The 20,110-nt window shown below is 42.3% G+C and overlaps 2 protein-coding genes across 2 annotated transcripts in view; one reads left to right on the top strand and one right to left on the bottom strand.

Moving 5' to 3' along the window:
- Window positions 1-3,787: 3,787 nt before the first annotated feature.
- Window positions 3,788-7,220, top strand: ASCL4 (achaete-scute family bHLH transcription factor 4). Its single transcript, XM_027541867.1, has one exon. It carries the CDS (start codon window positions 6,339-6,341, stop codon window positions 6,843-6,845), a length of 507 nt encoding a protein of 168 aa, XP_027397668.1. The 5' UTR covers window positions 3,788-6,338; the 3' UTR covers window positions 6,846-7,220.
- A 3,278-nt stretch (window positions 7,221-10,498) lies between these two features.
- RTCB (RNA 2',3'-cyclic phosphate and 5'-OH ligase) overlaps window positions 10,499-20,110 on the bottom strand; it is a 28,690-nt gene continuing 19,078 nt past the window's right edge. Inside the window, exon 12 of the mRNA XM_027541866.1 lies at window positions 10,499-18,891. Within this exon, the coding sequence (XP_027397667.1) occupies window positions 18,784-18,891 (108 nt within the window). The 3' untranslated portion in view covers window positions 10,499-18,783. The remainder of the gene's footprint in view (window positions 18,892-20,110) is intronic.

The raw sequence follows: 20,110 nt of genomic DNA, 5'->3' as shown, positions 1-20,110 counted from the left end.
CATCACTGACTCGATGGACATGAGTTTGGGCAAACTCTGGGAGATGGTGAAGGACAGGGAAGACTGGCATGCTGCAGTCCACAGGGTAGTGAAGAGTCAGACACGATTTGGCAACTGAACAACAACAACAGTGTAAGTATCAGACCAGACAAATATGAAAGCTAAAACTATGTTACTGACAGAAGGAGATACAGGAGAAAACCTTTACAATCTTGATAGGAACAAAAATCAGGAACCACTAAAAATTTGACAAATTCAACTTCATTAAAATTAAAACTTTTGATCTTGAAAAGACACTGCTGACAAAATGATACATCAAGCCAGAGATAAGGAGAAAATATTTGCAAAACAAATATCCAGCAGTCATGTACAGATGTGAGACCTGGACCATAAAGAAGAAAAGAATTGAAGCTAACAAATTGTTGTGCTGGAGAAGACTCTTGAGAGGTCTTTGGACTACAAGGAGATCAAACCAGTCCATCCTAAAGGAAATCAACCGAGAATATTCATTGGAAGGACTGATGCTGAAGCTCCAATACTTTGGCCACCTGATGCAAAGAGCTGGTTCACCGGAAAAGATTCTGATGTTGGGAGAGATTGAGGGCAGAAGGAGAAGCAGGTGACAGAAGGAGAAGCAGGTGACAGAGGCCAAGATGGTTGGATGGCATCACCGACTCAATGGACATGAGTCTGAACAAACTTGTCCAGAAGATGGTGAAGGACAGGGAAGCCTGGCACACTGCAGTCCAGAATTGGAGGCGACTGAGTGACTAAACAACAAACCACCACAACAATGGAGCTTACATTATATCAAAGAAAGATGGACAATAAACAAGTAATTAAATATAAAATATACCAGATAACAACAAATACCATAAAAATATGGCAAGGAATATAGCTAGAAAGTGCTCAGGGATAGCAGCAGGAACTTTAAATACAGTAGACAGGAAAATTGTCATTGAAAAGGTGACATTTGAACCAAAGGAAATGAGGGAGTGACCCATGTGCATGTTTGGAAGAATGTTTCACTCAGAGGGAACGTCAAGTACAAAGTCCCAGAGGCAAGAAAATCCCTGGTAAGTGTGAGGAACTGCAAGGAGGCCAGTGACTAGCACTGGATGGCCCAGTATGGGAGCCACTAACCACTTGTGGTTAATGAGCCCCTGAAGTGTCCCTAGTTACAACTGTATAATTTTAAATTGTGTCATTTTATCTCTAATGATTATGTTACTGGCCCCAGTTCTTCACTCCTCTTGTAACCATGCCCTTTGCAGAGAGACTTCATAGTTCAATCATCCTAGGAAAAAGAGAAAAAGCTGTTTTCTGCTCCTTGATTCTGAGTTTGCATGTTAGACATATACTAGAATTCAGCCTAAATCTTTGCCCCTCAGGCTCAAGAATTAAATGTTGTTTATTGTCTTAAGCTACTGATTCTGAGGATGGTTTATTTGATGGCCATTCTGAGAGGCTGCCTGCCTTTTCTTGGATACCACTGATTTCCTGCTTTGAACTTTGGAAACCGTTACATGGGTATAAAAGAGTAAGCACTGGTGTTTGGAACATGCATGCAATGAACATGAACTTGAGCAACCTCCAGGAGATGTTGAGGGACAGGGAGGCCTGGGATGCTGCAGTCCATGGAGTTGCAAAGAGTGGGATGACTGGACAACTGAAGAACAATGACAAGTTCCAAGTATTCGGTTTAACTTTTCTAAGGGCTGCAGAATGGCTTGTTTTCAAAATGTAGTGGGTATGGGACTAGAACTGGGATAATTTTGTGTGCTGTATGGACTTAAAAAAGAAGAACATGTGTGTGGCTGAACTAATTCCATTCCTCAGATTTTAAGAAGCTACACGAATTTCAGTGGCTGATCACCTAGGCTAAAACTGCTGAAGGAGCCTGACTTTGCTCAGTCTTGGCAGTATACCACCTCTATTTGAGACTGAGTAGAATCAGAAATTGGGTGAGGGGGCGGGAATAATCTCCAATAATCTTGGAGAAGGAAATGGCAACCCACTCCAGCGTTCTTGCCTGGAGAATCCCAGGGACGGGGGAGTCTGATGGGCTGCCATCTATGGGGTAGCAGAGTCGGACACGACTGAAGCGACTTGGCAGCAGACAGCGGCAGCAGGGAATAATCTGTGGAGTTTAACCAAAGAAATGTTGATGTTGATATTTTTGAATTTAAATCTATAAGGTAAGGTTATTTAAGCTTTAGGTTTTAATTTATCCTTTATTGTCGTTTAGTCATTGTGTCCAACCCTTTTTTGACCCCATGGACTACAGTCCACCAGGCACCTTTGTTCATGGGATTTCCCAGACAAGAATACTAGAGTGGGCTGCCATTCCTACTCCAGGCAATATTCCCCACCCAGGGATCAAACCCACATCTCCTGCATCGGCAGGCAGATTCTTTACCACTGAGCCACCAGGGAAGCCTAAATCTTATTTATATGACGAGGTAATAAAATATGTTTCCCTGTTCCCCCTGTGGCAGCTGGTGCAAACTGCAGGTATGGTGCCAGAAAGATATGCATCCCTCTGTGCCATTGGTTTAGGAAACCAAAATCTACAATATGATATCAAATACTTCATAAAAAGAGCCCATCTAAGTCTCTTAACCCCACATGCTTAAAGCAGGTGATAAGGGACCCATCTGAGTTTTAGGGGTGGAAAGTTAGTTTCCTTGGCCTTAGAGATATCTTTAAATCTACGGAGCCTGACGTTTGGGGGAATCCTATTCCCCCTTTTACAAGCAGATCTAAATTGGACTACACAAACCTAGTCCTAGCATTCTTGGCAGTTTTGCATATCTGTAACTTGATCTAGCCAGTCTTAAGAAAGACATTTTTAAAGTTGGAGAGAACATTTGTCTGGATCAAAACTGACTGAGGAGTGACTGGGGAGTGACTGGAAGTCAGAAGCTATTCTTTTGATTTCTTATGTAAAAAAGAAGGCAGCTCCTTCCCCAAACCAATACACCCTACTCCCACCACATATACATACACCATGCGAGTAAAACAGTGCTTCTTCCTTTGGAAAAGCCACTTATTTCCAAAGCACTTGCACCTTCAAAAAGTGTAAGAAAGAGTGTCAGCATTCTTTGTCTACCATGTAGACCATGTAGTAATCATAATATTACTGCACCCTATGAAAACACCACTATGGGATCAGGATCTGACTATTTTTGATTGTGGTAGTAGTTGTGGAAAGAGCTTCCCCGGTAACTCAGTGTAAGGGAACTGCCTGCAATGCAGGAGACAAGGGTTCAATCCCTGGGTTGGGAAGATGCCCTGGAGAAGGAAATGGCAACCCACTCTAGTATTCTTGCCCGGGAAATCCCATGAACAAATGTGCCTATCAGGCTACAGTCCATTGGGGTCACAAAAGTCTGACACTAAATAACAACAAATTATAGTGGGGAAAAAAATCCTGTAGATATTTATTCCTCAGAGAGAGAATTTTTAAGAAGCCAGAAAACCTGGCTCAAGCACTTTAAATTATGTTATAAATCTGTTGATTTGCGTCAAACCAGACGGAGGAGCCTCGTAGCCTGCAGTCCATGGGGTCGAGAAGAGTCGGACATGACTGAGCAACTTCACTTTCACTTTTCACTTTGATGCATTGGAGAAGGAAATGGCAACCCACTCCAGTGTTCTTGCCTGGAGAATCCCAGGGACGGGGGAGCCTGGTGGGCTGCCGTCTATGGGGTCGCATGGAGTCGGACGCGACTGAAGCAATTTAGCAGCAGCAGCAGCAGCAGCAGACTATCATTTGAGTTTTTTATATATTTTATCTTAGTATTTTAAGCTTCACTAGATCAGAGAAAAGCAAAAGTAATATTTGTTTTCTGTAATAATTTAAATAGTAGAAATATCCATAAAGTAAAATGAACCACCCTCCCATCCCCGATCCAATTTAGGCAGCCAATGACAAAAGTTTAGTATGTGTCTTTCTACCTTTTTCCTCTGTGCTCACACACATATAAAGACAAATGCATCATCCAGTTTGTTTTAAGTTCATGCTGTGTGTTAACTCTACCATTTGCTTTTTTTTCTCAATTAACACATTATGGTGGACATCTCTGCAATTTCTTATGTACAGATCTAATCCATTATTTTTAATAGCATAATATCCTAACAGTATTAGCCCTTTCCCTATTGATGGACATCTAGCCTATTTCCATTTGTTTTCTTGTTTTAATCACTGTAAACAATGCTGCAATAAATATTATTATATGTAAATCCACACTGGTGCATTTATTTTTGCAGGATAAAACTGCAGGGATCTTGAGTCATAAGATATGTGATGTGTACTATTAATGTTAACAGTTACTTTTCCCAAAGCTTGTAGAAATGTATGTTCTGCCACTTACCAAATCCTTGCCTGTCCTGGATGTTAGCAATCTTTTAATTTTTTGCCAATCTGAAGATGAAAAATGGTATCTGTAAGCATTTTCTCTTTTGTTCCCCTCCAATCTATTCTCTATTTGGCAGTGATCTTTAAAACAAAAACAAAAAAAACTTTACCACATCATCTCTCTGCTCAAAAGGCCTTATTTATTTCCCATCACTCTTAGAATAATGGCTAAGAGTCACGTTTTGACACAGCCAAAAAGCAACTTGTGGTCTAATTTCTGCCTCTCTGGTGAGCTTTTTGCTCAGTAGAGCTTTCCCAATGGGTCTCTACTCTCCTGAGAAATCAAGATGACATATTAGTTTGTTTGCTGGTATAAGTCTCAGAGGAAGCTACACCTTTTAAAATGTGACAACTTATGCCTGAAAGGAATAATTATTTCTATTTTATTTGCCTTGATGGAAGCACTTTTCCAATTGCTTCGGGCTGATCATTTAGAGTAAACAGGGACGCATAGGACTTGTCAAAAAAGCATGTTAGGGCGACACCTTGGCTCCTGAGGAACAGGCAGAGAGTCTGATTATAAATGTAGGGAGGTTTGCTTCTCTTGTTTTTAAATTGGACTTTTAAAGTAGAAGCTGCCTTTAATGTGCTGGTTTGTAGAACAGGAAATCTGATTTTCAGTGTGATAACACATTCTTTGACATTAACCAGTACAGTTGGATTTTTAATGACACTGTCATCTTCAAAGCTCTTCACCAACACGGTGGTTTAATTATTCATTTTTAGTTATGTTTTAAAAAGACAGTCTTCAAAGCCATCATCTTTTCTCCTTGGAAATGAGGCTCTCCCCCTTTAAAATGTTGCTTTCTCACCCTCAAGGGTGAAAATAAATTGCATCTCTCTTTTAAACAAAAAGAATACAATAGAAATATACTCTTTACACTGTGGAGAGATGATGTCCTTATATCCTGGGTGGGATTAGAAGAGGTCTGGAAGCAGTGTTTAAGCTGTGTTTACAGTAAGCACTGAGAAATAACTTTGGCTAAAAGTGTTTGTTACTGCTCAGCCTTTTGATGTGCTCTTAAAAAGCAGCACAAATACATCACCGCCCAGTCTTCAACATAATAATAGGCAGACACATATATTTGTTGCTAAAGTGTATTTCTTTTCTGTTCCCTTCAAAAAATGTCTACTTGGGTTTTTAAAAGTTTTGGAGAAGAAAACGCTCAAACTTTTGGAGAAGAAAACTCTCAAACTTTCCCCGAGGTCCTCCCTGACTTGACACATTTTTTAACCACAAGGGAGCAGTCTTCCCTTTGATGAGGTCTCTCCAACTCTCCAGAAATGAAAGGGCAAGTGTAAGTTTGCAAACAGTCTAAAAGCTCCTTCCATTAGCCCTGGACGCCGGAAACCACAAAGGGCAGTCAAGTTTTGATTTTCAAGGAGAAAGCCTCTGGTAAACTTTCGCTCAGCCGCCAGTAGATCTGTTGGTTCCTGGGAGGAGCTCTTCTGAAACCTTGAAGATTCCTGTGCTCATGAAGACCCAGAGCGGTGGATTACAGTAATTGCAAAGCTTTTGGTGGCTTTGGAAGATTACTCAGTGTTTGGTGTGCATTCTCATTTCCAGGCCACGGGACCGAGGAGAGGAACCCCTTTTGTTATCTTTTGAAATAAGAAGATCAGAAGGGAAGAGAGGGTTTGAAGTGTGGGTTGGGGGTTCCTAAATCTTTGCCTATCACCTCCTCCTGGATCATTATAAAAAGATCGAGGAGTGCAATGAACTTAGGGAAGGGAATCCTGCAACGTTTTCTTGAAGCTTGTTCTGAAACCTAGCTTCCGGACCCAGAAACTTCTCCAAAAGCTGACCAGCAGTATCAGGCAGTCTAAATGGACCAGGATATCCGCTTTGAAGATTTTCAGTCTCATCTTCTGCTGGGAGATTCATCTCTGGGGTGATTGGTTTTCTTTTTGGCGAATCATGGAGAAACGTCCACAGGACGGACTGCTGACCCTGCCGCATCACCTGAGCCAGGTGCCTCTGGGCGTGCCGAGGTCCCTGCCCCGCCTCCTCATGCGGGACTCCTTCAGAGTCTCCGTGAGTTGGGAGCCGGCGCTCGGCGGCGGCGGCGCCCCGAGGCGGCCCTACCTGCCCCTACGGCTGGACGGCGCCTTCGAGCCCGCCTTCCTCCGCAAGCGCAACGAGCGCGAGCGGCAGCGGGTGCGCTGCGTGAACGAGGGGTACGCGCGCCTCCGAGACCACCTGCCCCGAGAGGTGGCGGACAGGCGCCTCAGCAAAGTGGAGACTCTCCGCGCCGCCATCGGCTACATCAAGCAGCTCCAGGAGGTGCTGGAGCGCCACGCACCGGGACAGGAGGGTGCGGCCGGTGCCGGCTCCTCACGCAGGGCCGAATGCAACAGCGATGGCGAGTCCAAGGCCTCATCGGCGCCTTCGCCCAGCAGCGAGCCCGAGGACGGGGCCAGCTAGCGAGCGCCCCCCCCGGCCCAGCCCCCTCCAGCGGCTCTGCGCGCGTTTGGCGTCTGCTCTAAGGTTCCCTTCGGAGGTAGTTTGCATTTGCTATCTACACCCCCACCCCACCCCACTCCGATCCTGCTCTCCAGAAATAAATCTTAGTAAATAGAAATGAGTGCTCTAGGGAGAAAAAGATTTTGACACTCTATTTGTTTCCATCCACACTCCACCATCACCACCCCTTATTTGTTATGTGCCTGCAACTTAAAGATGCTAATGAAACTCTGCCGATATCAAATAAAAGCTGTACCACACTCAAGGGCTTCCCTGATGGATCAGCGGGTAAAGAATCGGCCTGCAATGCCGGAGATGCCAGTTTGATCCCTAGGTCCGGAAGATCCCCTGGAGGAGGAAAATGGCAACCCACTCCAGTATTCTTGCCTGAAAAATCCCATGGACAGAGGAGACTGAGCGACTATGCACGTACCAGACTCTGAATTGCTCAAAACGGAAATTTGCCACAGTCAGCAGGGGTGGGTAAATTAGGGATGTAAATACTGAAACAAATTCAACCAATAACCAAAGAAGAACTTTCCGAACTAGCTAACTAAATGACAGTCCTAAGATGAGAGGAACGGTTTTCCTGCCTTTGGGAACTGATGAGAAATGCAATGACACCATGCTTTGGATGAAGGTGATCCTAAGCTGACACTTGAAAACACATTTGCCAGAGCCTGCAAGACCAGCCTGTGCTGTTGACTGAGCATGTTGAACGTTGGTACTAGAAAATACATTACATATTTGAAACATCCTGTTTTATCAGAAAGTGGCCATGTGGAAACTTCGTAGTATTTAGTGAATAACAACATATGTTAGTATCAATGATCTTTTTGGAAGAGAACTCAGATTTGTATGAAAACTTATTTCTCCTCTTAGTTGTTTTGTCCATTTTCCTTTCATCTCCCCTTGTTCTCACTCCACCTAACCTTCAGTTAAAGTAACACTGTGACTGTAAAATAGGAAAAGGAAAAGGACCTGCTCCTTTCAACCAGGTTGAAGGGGAGGGAGGGATGGAGGCTGGTGCATTCTCAAACTTCTATCACCTTGAGGGCTTTCAACTATATTGAAATGAAAGACTTTGGCAGTCTTTTAAAAATACTTAATTCTGGTCTTTTTTTTTTTTTCCTGAGAAACAATTATAAATTCAGTAGGTAAGTCAAATGCTTGTTGACATGTGAAGATAAGCTTCCTCTCCAGTTTTCTAATGTGCTGCATTCCCCTTTCCACAGAGACAGCTTTGCTAATAAGGGGGTAGGGAGGGGTGGAGGAACCAGGAAAAGGATGAAAAGAGGAAACTAACAAGGGTGAGCCTTTTCCAGGTATTCACTGAAGTTCCACACTGAGGTAGGTTTTATTACCCCCTTTCTTCAGATATATGAATGAAGGGATGCTAACAAGCAATGAACGTCTTTTCAGAAATTTTGCTGCTTTTCACATTTTGTCCAATTTATTCTCATAAATCTGTGAGGTGGGTATTATACGTATTTGGAGTTAAAAAAAGAAGAAGAAAAAAAGACTGGGAGAGATTACATGCCCTGCCCAGTAGTTAGTGTTTCAAGAATTAGCTGAGCTGAGATCTAGTCCAAAGTTGGCCTAACCCCAAAGCCCAGGCTTGCTTTCTCTCTGACCATGCTCTCCCTTGCCCTGTCATCTGCTAACTGGGTGCCTGAGCAAATGGTCCTTAAACTCTCTGCATCTCAGCTTCCTTGTCCTATTATTTCACAGAAGCGTAAATTAAAGACCTTGGTAATCTGCAAGCTACAATCCAATGATTTAGTTAGTAGTGTTATTTATTAGCTCTACAGAGAGTAGGCCTGGTTAAAAATGATCTCTAGATGGAGTGTGATTTCCTCAGTGTTTCAGAAGCAGGGTAGAGTAAACCACTCTTCACTAGCATTCTATCTTCTATTTTAAGATTCTAGGAGACATGACGGAGAAGGCAATGGCAACCCACTCCAGTACTCTTGCCTGGAAAATCCCATGGACAGAGGAGCCTGGTAGGCTGCAGTCCATGGGGTCGCTAAGAGTCAGATGCAACTGAGCAACTTCACTTTCACTTTTCACTTTCATGCATTGGAGAGGGAAATGGCAACCCACTCTGGTGTTCTTGCCTGGAGAATCCCAGGGATGGGGGAGCCTGGTGGGCTGCCGTCTATGGGGTCGCTCAGAGTCGGACATGACTGAAGCGACTTAGCAGCAGCAGCAGGAGACATGACCGGTGGAATGCTGAATCCATGTTAAAATGTATTATTGATATTTATCATGATGAATTATGGGATTCTATTGTTTCTGGCTGCTCAGATAAATGCTGTGCCATGATCTACCACCAAGCTTTACTTTTTCTTAAGAAGCAAGTGGAGATTTGTGGTTTGAATGAGCAAGAAACAGCTATTTTCTTACCCATTACTTAGTTACATTCTCACAAACTCCTGTAATGTGTCCATTTTGTTCTCCAAGCTGGTTCTTACTCCAGTGGGAGTTTCAGTGAAGCAAGTATGTATAGGTGAGATATATTTTCTAATCAAGAAAAAAAGAAAAAAGAGAAAACACTCATGTTATTATAATACCTTCCTGGCTGAGTTGCAGGAGAGGCGAACTAACCATGCTGTTCATTGGAGAACCTTGAGAGACTTTTCTCAGGAGCCTTGTATAGGTGGTAATAACACTCTTCATTCCTTTTTTCTGCTCCAGCTAATGGGCAGGCACCTTGACATTCTCTTTTCTAAAGTAGTAATAATTTTTTTTTAAGTATATTTTCTTAATCTGTACAGGTTATGTGGTTGCTTTCAATGCAGGAAAAAAGAAATAAAGATTTTTTTTCCATTTACTTCTTCAAAATATGTGTTATGAAATGTATGAATAAATATACTACACCTTGCAGACATGAGTTTACAGAGAGAACAGGGGCTTCTCTAGTGGTCCAATGGCTAAGACTTCAAGCTCCCAATGCAGGTTCAATCCCTGGTCAGGGAAGTAGGTCCCATGTGCTGCAACTAAAGATCCCGAGTGCTGCAGCTAAGACCTGATGGGGCCAAATAAATAAATTAAAAAAAAAAAAGGAGAGAGAGGGGACAAAGCAGTTTTAAGAGAACTTTCTTTCTGGATAAAATGCCTTGAGAGACATCTGGTGAGACTTTTGTTTTCAGTCCTATTGAGAATAAAGCAATGATTTTGAGAAACCTTTTGGAATAATAATAATAAAATCCCATGTCAATCATGTAACTTTTTTTAAAGGGGGAAAGAAAAATCAGGCAGTTTTTCTGCAACTTTCCTAATGCCATAGGGAGGCATGCCAATCCAGGAATAAGACCTCTTAAAATGTTCCATCTTCCCCTTTTCTATGATTGAACATCTAACTAACCATAGAACAATTTGATTTTCAGGAATTCCCCAGTGGGCCAGTAGTTAGGACTCTGAGCTTTCACTGCTCAGAGGATCCATGTTCATTCCCTGATCAGGGAACTAGGATCCTGCAGCTGTGTGGCAAACTCAAAAAAAAAAAAAAAGACTCAAAAAGGACAAAATCAACTACCAACAAGTGACATAAAAGCAATGGAGTGAATGGGAGTTTTAGGGAAATGATGCCTTCAGGAAAGGAGAAACGTTGATGTCGTTCAAGATCTTGTTTATTTGGATACTCAGCCCAAATATAGTAATTAATTACACTGTATTGCTTTTGGAATATTCATAACACTGATTAACAACTGTGACACCTTACCCCCACCCTGAGGGCGCAAAGGCAGAGGGGCTGTCCTGGGGTGTGGGAGTTTGCCCTCCGGCTTAGTCTCTCACCAATCTGGTAACCTTGGGCGAGTCCCTAACTTCAGGGATCTCACTTCCCCATGCTAGAGCACATGAAGATTGGACTGCATGATCTTTTAGGCCTTCAAGCTGGAAGATGCCTTTCTTCTGATACGTGTGAAATCCTAGACTAGGGGAAACAGATGTTGGTGAGACATGCCCACTTCCTGCCACACAGCTCAGTGGCTCTGTGCTTCTGTGTCATCTCTTCCTACTGGAAAGATCCAGTCCCAGAGCAGACTTTTACACTTTACTGAATCCTAATTGCTACTACAACACTTCATTTTAAAAAGGCAAGCTTCATAATCTTTTGTGGAGTAGACTTTGAATAATCTTACGATCTGGAAGAAAAATGAACCCATTTCACCTCAGTATGAAGAAAATAGGTTATGTGTTATAACTGGTGTTCAAAATGAAAAATGTTATGATACAAAGAAAAGAGGGGCTTATTCTAGCTTCAAGTGAGGTGAGGACTAGGAGGAAAGGCATTGGGGGATGTAGCCTTAAGCAAGGAACTGTATTTGGAGAACAGAACCTGAGTAATAGGAGATTAGAAATGATGGTTGAGAAAAGGTTCTAGGAGGCACTGAGAGCCAGGTGAAAATAACTTGAACTTTATTTTGTAGACAATGGCAAACTATTGAAAAAAAAAAAACGTTTTTTTTGGCTTGGAGAGAGGGTAAACTGTTCAGCGCTGTGGCTGAGAATCACTCTGGTGGTAGGAAGCGGCAGACCAACAGGGTTATTGCAATCATGAAGAAAGAGGAAGTGAGGGCTTAAACAAAGGCAGTGGCGGTGGGAAAGGGAAGGGATGGACTGGGAGATAAAGTGGGAGCAGCATTGATAGGTCTTGGCTACTCATAGAGGATGGGGTTGTGGATGAGGAACAGGAAGAAGTTAAGAGATGTGTCTAGTGAGTTCTCACCAACTGAAGTAAAAAACACAAAGGAGAAAGCAGGTTGAAAAGAGACACGGCTTGTTTTGGGAGATGCTGGGTTTCTAGTAACAGGTTACTCCTGTCCACAAGCAGTTGAAAATGCTGGCAGTGCAGTCAGGAGGGAAATCAAGGACAGCTGTAGGCTGAGAGGCACACGCATACAGACTTAGTGACTGAACAGGAAGCAGATGAGATTTCCCAGGGAAAGAAGGCCTACTCTGAAGGAGTGGCACAATAAAAATGTCTCTGAAGAGGACCAAGAAGCTGGAAGGAGAAACAGGCTGTGTGAGATCATGGTAATTAAATGCAGATGTCATTGTGCAAGAAGGAGGGAGTGGACAGCATCATATGAGTCAGAGCTGTCAGGGGATTTAAATGTGAGAGGGATCCATTAGATTTAGCCATTAAAAGATCTCCAGAGACCTTTGTGAAAGGAGTGGGGTAACAAAGCAGAGGGAAGGCTAAAGACTGCCCTTTCAAGATGCTTCACAGTGAAAAGAGTAGGACAGCTGGGATGATATAAAGGGGACCAGTTGGAGGAGAACATGGCACATCAAAGACAGTTCTGAGCTTGAGGTCTTATAAACAGTTCAAGTCAACACAGAAGCTCATGGATGACAAAGTTTTTCAAGGAGTCTGAAGTCTGGAGGTGAAGGTCCTAGAAACTGGCAATATTAAAGAACTGGGAGGGCACCAGATTAGAAGGTAACCAGTTGAGACTAAGGTGGGTGTTTTAAATCACTGAAGAAGATGAAGCAATGTCTGCAAATGCCTGCCATTTGCAGGAACGGCGATGACAATGAGAAAAGGGCTGTGTGAGAAGTATGACTGTACGAGTTTAATAGTGTCCCATAGAACTGTCTGCCTTCAAAAGCATGGAATTCAGTTTTTAATGACTTCGTTAAAAAGTTGCACAAACTCCTGTGATGATACAGAAACTTAAATGATATTTGTATTTAATATTTTATAATTTTGTGATTATAATTAACTATGAAAGTTCACCAGTGTTTATTATATGAGATAATGATAATATACACAACACACCTTGCCTGAGTCAGGCAGCAAATAACAGATGCTCAATAATTTATTTTTTCTCTGTAGCTTCTAGGGCTAAAAATAAAATTCTCAGAGAGACTAACTTCTACTGAACCGGTATAAAGGAGATGCAATGTATCAAGGGTTAGTGAGAAAGAAAAAAACAGTCGTTATTTTCTTCCCTTTGTGGAAATGTCTGGACATAGGGAAGAAAAAATAACTTAGGAAAAATGAACAGGGTTTGGAGGGGAGTAGAATTGAGATGCCCTTGGGCTGTTTAGATTTGGAGAGATGTTGTCTGCTTCTTTGGCCTAGCCATTTCTGATCTGTGGGTAACATAACTTCAAAGGGCTTCCCTGGTGCCTCAGTGGTAAAAAAGAATCTACCTGCAATGCAGGAGAATGCAGATGGGGGTTCGATCCTTGGGTCAGAAAGATCTCCTGGAGAAGGAAATGGCAACCCACTCCAGTATTCTTGCCTGAGAAACACCATGAACAGAAGAGTCTGGTGGGCTTCAGTCCATGGGGCTGCAAGTCAGGCATGACTTAGCAACCAAACAACATACCTTCAACTCAGGACACTTGAACTTAACACTCATCCTCTGACTCCAAGTGCTATAAACCTTAATTGAATTTGAGACCAAAGTCCCATCAGGTCGGGGAAGGTATTTCATAGGATGAGTCAGCATTACCTAGCTATAACCAAGTCAGCCACGTTTCAGATGGTGCATTTCACAAGCTTTCCAAGCTGTTTGTCTAGACAAAGGTTTTCTTCAAAGCTCCCAAAGTTATCATTGTCTTCTCCCAAAATGGGTAACAATCCCACTTGTCACCTTGGGAATGAGACTTTCGATGGAAACGTCCATCAGTGGAATCCTTCACAGAATGATCATTTGGTGACCCTTCGCTTTCAGTCATTGCCAGCCTTTCATGTCCATCATGCAGACAGGCTTCTGGGAGAGGGCAGAGGGCCTGACGCTGCTTTATTAGTCCATGAAACTGCAGAACCATTCCCAGCTCTTTGATCATCATCGATGAGTTGTGTTTGTTTTTATGCACAGGCTCTCTGGGTGGTGAGAATGATTTTTAATCTGTTTGTAGCTATTTAGCTGCGTCCTTTGCCGAAAACCTGTCAGCAGCCTTTTCTTGTTGGGTTATTCACTGTCATTAACCATGGTCAAAATGGAACTTAAAAAGTGGCAGATGAAGTGTGTCCAGACAATCAAACTGGTTTTTGCCTGCAAAGCGAGCCTTGAGGGGGGCACTGAAGACATTTCTTATATCCCCAACAGTAGAAACACCTCTGAAAAAGGAATCAGATCTCAGAATCTCAGGACTAGAAAGGGCCTTGGGAAATGACCTGATTCAACCCCAGGAGTTTTAGTGAAATGAAGGATTAACCCATGCAGGGCAAAAGCATACCTGTTCTCTCTTAAAGGACCTCTAGTAACAGAAATTCTCCGTCAGCTGACATTTCCTGAGGGCCTACCTGATAGCAGGTTGGCCTTTCTATGTATTATTCTCATTTGATCTTTATAACCATCCAACGAAGCACGTATTACATGCCGCTTTCATTTTACAGACGAAGAACTAAAATTTAGAGAGTTAATGTATCACACAGATCACTGGTAGTAAACCGTCTATGGATGGTCTTCATCCATCCATCTGTACATCCATCCATTCAATCAGAAAATATTTACTAGTTGCCTACACGGAGCTTAACTTTAGGAAGAGTCAATAAACAAGCATAAATGTTTTCAGGTGGCAATAATGGCCAAGAAAAATAAAGCAAGGATTTTTGTAATTCAATGACTTTTCACTCTGATTTTCAACCAACATCTCTTCTCCTTTTACTATTCTAAAGTAGCCCTATGCGGATTCAAATGACTAGACAAGTCTCAATCAGAACAGCCATTTGGAGCAGTCAAAGCAAGAAAATTAAACTTGGGAGTCAAAATACCTGGTTCTCCATGCCTGGCTTTGTCATTAGTTGGTGCCCTTCGGCAAACTACTTGATGTTTCAGGCTACATTCCAATTTGTAATGAAGGGATACCTACCATGCAAACCTAATTAAATTCAAGTGAATGGCTCACATAATCCTTTCTCCCACCCTCCCTCATTTGTTTGTTGGCTTGCTTGTTTATTTATAGGTAACAAACAAATTTAGAGAGATGCACATTCCATAGACAGAATACAGTCCAATTGAAAAGCCAAGAGGCCCTGAAATATGGAATGGTTAGTTTTCACAGGCTGGGTAATTTCACAGGCTAATGAGTGGGAGGATTATCCCAATTATTATGGGGAAGAGGCGGCGATGTCCAGGAATTGGGCCACTGCCCACCTTTTGGCCTTTCAGTGGTTGGTCCTGGAACTGTCATGGCACTGGTAGGTGTCATTTTGCATATGCTAATGTATTACAATAAGCATATATGGAGGCTCAAGGCCCACTGGAAGTTGAATCTTTTGCCATCTTGGATCTAGTTGATAGTTGGTTCTAACCAGTTTTTGTCACATCTGATCAGTCCTGGGTGTTCACTGGAAGGACTGATGCTAAAGCTGAAACTCCAATACTCTGGCCACCTCATGCGAAGAGTTGACTCATTGGGAAAGACCCTGATGCCGGGAGGGATTGGGAGCAGGAGGAGAAGGGGACGACAGAGGATGAGATGGCTGGATGGCATCACCAACTCGATGGACATGAATTTGAGTGAACTCCAGGAGTTGGTGATGGACAGGGAGGCCTGGCATGCTGCAATTCATGGGGTTGCAAAGAGTTGGACACGACTGACAGGCTGAACTGAACTGAACTGATGGCTGTCATTCTTTTAATGGTTGTTTAAAGGGGAATGCCCTCTTCCCTAGAGTTTCATTCCCTCCTCAGAGATTTTACTCCCATATTCTAATGGGAAGCAGAGGGAAGAAGGTCAGTCTTCTGAAATTGCTTCAAGGCTGCGTAAGGGCATCAATCCTGCCTAGCCCTCCCTCATTCATTAAAGACTAAAACCATAGGTAAAAACGTTGGCTACACTGCAAAGCAGGAATGGTGATTTTTAATGTGTAAAGCACCTACTATATGCTTGGTATTTTTTTCATTTACTACACGTCTATCTGCAAGGTACAACTTCAATCACCACTCACTTCTCTATGATATGTCCTCCTTACAACAAATACCAGTGATCTTCAGATCACTGGTACTTCAGATATTAGTTTCAAAGCCTTTAAAGATCAGAAACTATTAATAACTTGGCACACTCCAAGGTGCCTGATTAATAATTAATAGCATCTTTATACTCAGCTGATCCAGATGGACCCAAATCATGCTCTCTGGACAATGTGAAAATCCTATGTAGTCAAGCAATGGAGCAGATGCAAAAATAAGGACATAAATGAGAAGTAAGGACAGAAGGGGTAATGTGAGTTGTGTATTGAAATATCAGGCACAGGGAGTTGTAAACATTTCAGCAATACAGATGATGCTAAAAGCAATTTTCAGAAATAGGAGAAAGTAACTTAAAAAAAATAAGAACAAAATAGGAAAACCTAAAAAAAAAAAAGTTATCTTGTATGTAAGCTTTTAAAGGTTATATGAAGATCAAAATGGGAGCATCTTAAGATCTGCAAGGTTTTACTTCAATATTTGAATCTTCAGTTCCTTGTTGCTCCACAAAACATATCACAAAATTAGAAAATTAGTGAGTGTTCATATTTTATGTCTAATAAATTGGTTTTTGCAGACACATGTTGATGACAGGAATGACACAGTCCATCATCAATGTGTGAATGTCAGTGCTTTTCAAAATATTACTGATAAACCTACTGACTTTAAAGGCCTGAAAAAGATGTGTACAGTAATAAGACTCATTTCATGCCTGGTGAAACCAGACAGTCCCTTATCAAAGTGCATTCCCAGCTGTGTCCATGTGCCCAGGCATGGGGAACATTTAGAGCAATAAAAACAGCTGGTTACTTCAACTTTGTTTGAACATTCATTTTAAAATGGTTTTTGCCTGAAATGAGAAAATGACATCTTTAGAACAAGGAAAACAATGTTTGTAGTTTTCTTTTTGAACTCAAAATATTAACTATTACTTCCCAAGGTCATTAATAGGGCCAACTTTGGAGAAATGCTACATATAAGAAAAGCTTATAATACAGAAATGCCATGGCACAAACCATTTCTATTTCTCTACCTCATTTGCTCCCCTCTCCCCTCCCCAGTGGAGAAGGCAATGGCACCCCACTTCAGTACTCTTGCCTGGAAAATGTCATGGACGGAGGAGCCTGGTAGGCTGCAGTCCATGGGGTCGCTGAGGCTCGGACACGACTGAGTGACTTCACTTTCACTTTTCACTTTCATGCATCGGAGAAGGAAATGGCAACCCACTCCAGTGTTCTTGCCTGGAGAATCCCAGGGACAGGGGAGCCTGGTGGCTGCTGTCTATGGGGTCACACAGAGTCGGACACGACTGAAGTGACTTAGCAGCAGCACCACCCCCCCGCCCCGAGTGACTTTCAAAGTGTCCAAGAGGATGTAACATATGTATCTTGGATTATCGGCAGCATTTCCTGCACTGACATCACAGTTCTGGAAGCAGACTTTGCTAAATGACATCACTGGGAAAGCCCAGTTAGAGGGAGTCCACACAGATACTCACTGTTGCCTCATCTCTAGAGATGAGAACCTAGCACCTGCCCAAAGCCTGTTTCTCATCCTCAAATGCCCTCCAGTGTCCACAGGTAACCTGCATCCTTAACTCATCTGTGCACAATGATCACTGGTCCAACCCAGAGGCACAAGTAATATACAATTACTGCATTAAGATGACTAACTTATTGGTAACTTTCAAACTCTAAACCCATTTACGTTACTGAATGCTCAAAGTAAAGACATGCTGTTTCATGTCACATTTTTTCAGAGGAAGTCTGCTTTTCTCTAGCTAGCATTTAGAAGATACTCCAATGGGGGATTTTATTATAAGTTGAGGGATAAGTGTTAGAAAAGAGTATCTTTAAGGTGCATCTCTGAAAGCAACCAGAAGAAAATCAGAAAACAGCAACATTGACCAAAGTGAATCAAGTAGAAATACTAACCATCCTAAGCTATGAAACATTAAACATGAAATATAAACAACATACTACAACTTTATTAGATTTTTCTATTTAGTGTCTGGACTCAGCTGTGGCCTTAGTAACCTATAACTTTAACAACTTCGGGTGTCATAGTACATAGCACCTCGTCTGATTAGGTGGCACAAGACTAGTCAACCTGTCAACACAGAGTAACCATTAGCATCACAGCTGTGGCCATTTCATGTTTTATAATAATTCAATCGCAAATGTAAAGATACTCAGTATTTTGTGGGGGTTGTCTGATGCTGCCTTGTAAGTTATTATTCAAGAAAAGTCTACCTGACCAGGCCTAATTAATGACAGACAGCAGCTGATGCCATTTTTACAGGTAGTCAAAACTCTGCCTTATATTTAGAACAACAAAGGTAACAAGTCTATGAAGAGATATCTTCTTTTGGGTGCCCATCCCTACACTTCCACACACACTCCCCCTCTATAACTTGTCCCATTATCCATCTGTTCAACATCCTTCTTTGACCCATTGGTATGCACCAAGTAAGAATAGCATTTAGGGTTTTGCTCAGTGCAGGACAAGGCGGTATAAAAGTGGATAAGTGGACCAAGTGACAGAGGGAAAAAAGACATTCCCAAACCTTCCTATTTAATAGAATGTTCTTCACAGTACCTCACAGGCTGGAAACAGAGGCTGGCGTAAAGAGCTTCATTCTGATGAAGAAAGACTTGTGTGACTGAGTAAGGCAGTTTCTTGACTTAGCCTCAACCCCATCATATTTTTCTAAAAATCTGTGGGATAATCAGGGAGGAAGCATATGCATTTCTTTCCAAGTGGGGGCAACATGACTCCTCCCAGAAGGAAAGTTTACAACATTGACTCCAGAATTGGAAGCCGCCCCACCATCATTTTGGAACAGGCAGCTAGAGCTGCACACCCTGGAACCTGTCAGGTATCGAGTCTAATGTCTGAAGAGTGTTTTTGTCCACTTCCACTTCACGGAGGGTCAGTGGTGTCCGGTGGCCGTGGTCAGGGTTCTATCCTTTGATAACAGCAATTGGCCTCAGTTTAATGGCCTTCTTGCTGATTCCGGCATCATGGCAGGTGTTCACCACATCCGTCACGTTCTTATAGGACTCAGGGGCCTGTAGGGGTGGAGTTAAACATTGCAAAAGTCTACTTAAAATGGAATCTTTCAAAGTATTAATCGCCACTTGTAATTAGAGAAATGCACATTCAAACAGCACTGAGTTGGGTTTGTTTTTTTTGCCTATAAAATAAGCAAAGATTTATTAAGTTCAGTGTGGGTAAGGGGGAAGTATGATAAACATTCTCATCTTGTTTTATATTTTTTCTGTATTTCTCTAAATTTCCCCAAAGAACGTATATCATGTACATAGTAGGAAAAGCAGTAAATGTAATTGAATAAAGCACATACACCAATATTCAACTGAAAGGAAATGTACCAAATCATTCTTTTAGTGGTAACTGTCTTTGGATGGTAGAGTTATTAACAATTTTGATTTTCCCTTATTATATGTTTCTATAGTTTTCAAAATTCCTGGAATGAACACATAATACCTTCACAATAAGGAAAGGTTATTACATTCACATATATAACTAACTCTGTATTTACGCAGGTGTACATGTGTATTTATACATACACATATACACAGTTTGTGGTTTCTAGTAAGACCTCCCCACCTTCCTTCAGTCTCGCCACCAACAGAAGAAACCTCTTCACACACACCTTTCATCTCCTGCCTGTCAGCACAGCAAGCTTAGAACTCTCACTGAACCCCATGGAGCTGTGTACACACCCCTTTCTGAAAGCCCGTCTCTCCTTCCCTTCCAGTTTCTGAAACGTTTCCGCTGCGACCCCTGAACTCTTTTTCACTGAGTCAAAGGGAAAGAACTTCTTCCCTTCTTGTTTAAACATTCCCTTTGCCTTCTTGTTCTTGCTGAAACCTGGATCTACCCTGAGGATGTTACTTCTGCCTCCAACTTTCTGAAGTGGCAGCTGTTTTCTCTCCCAAACTGGGTCATGCCATTAGGTTGAGAGGAGGGACAGGTGTCCTTGCTCTTGATGGTTCCTTTCAGACAGTTTTCCCTCCTTTCTCTCAGCTCTGAATTTTGCAGTCATCATCTATACCACCTACTACTCTTCTTGCTGCAATCATCTGCTAGAATCCGTTCCCGTTGTTACTGGAAGATTTCCAGCTCCTGGGTCACCCTCAGCCTCTCCGCCTATAATTCCGAACAATTTCAATATCCAGGAAGAGGATCCTTTCAGTACCTGGTGTCCTAGTTCCTTGATTGCTGCTCCTTCAATGCTTACTTCAGCCATTCACTCCCAGAGTCATA

Source organism: Bos indicus x Bos taurus, chromosome 5, assembly GCF_003369695.1.
Source record: "Bos indicus x Bos taurus breed Angus x Brahman F1 hybrid chromosome 5, Bos_hybrid_MaternalHap_v2.0, whole genome shotgun sequence".
NCBI classification, from domain to species: domain Eukaryota; kingdom Metazoa; phylum Chordata; class Mammalia; order Artiodactyla; family Bovidae; genus Bos; species Bos indicus x Bos taurus.
Note: the sequence above shows the minus strand (reverse complement) of the source record. Positions and strands in the feature narration are given on the sequence as shown.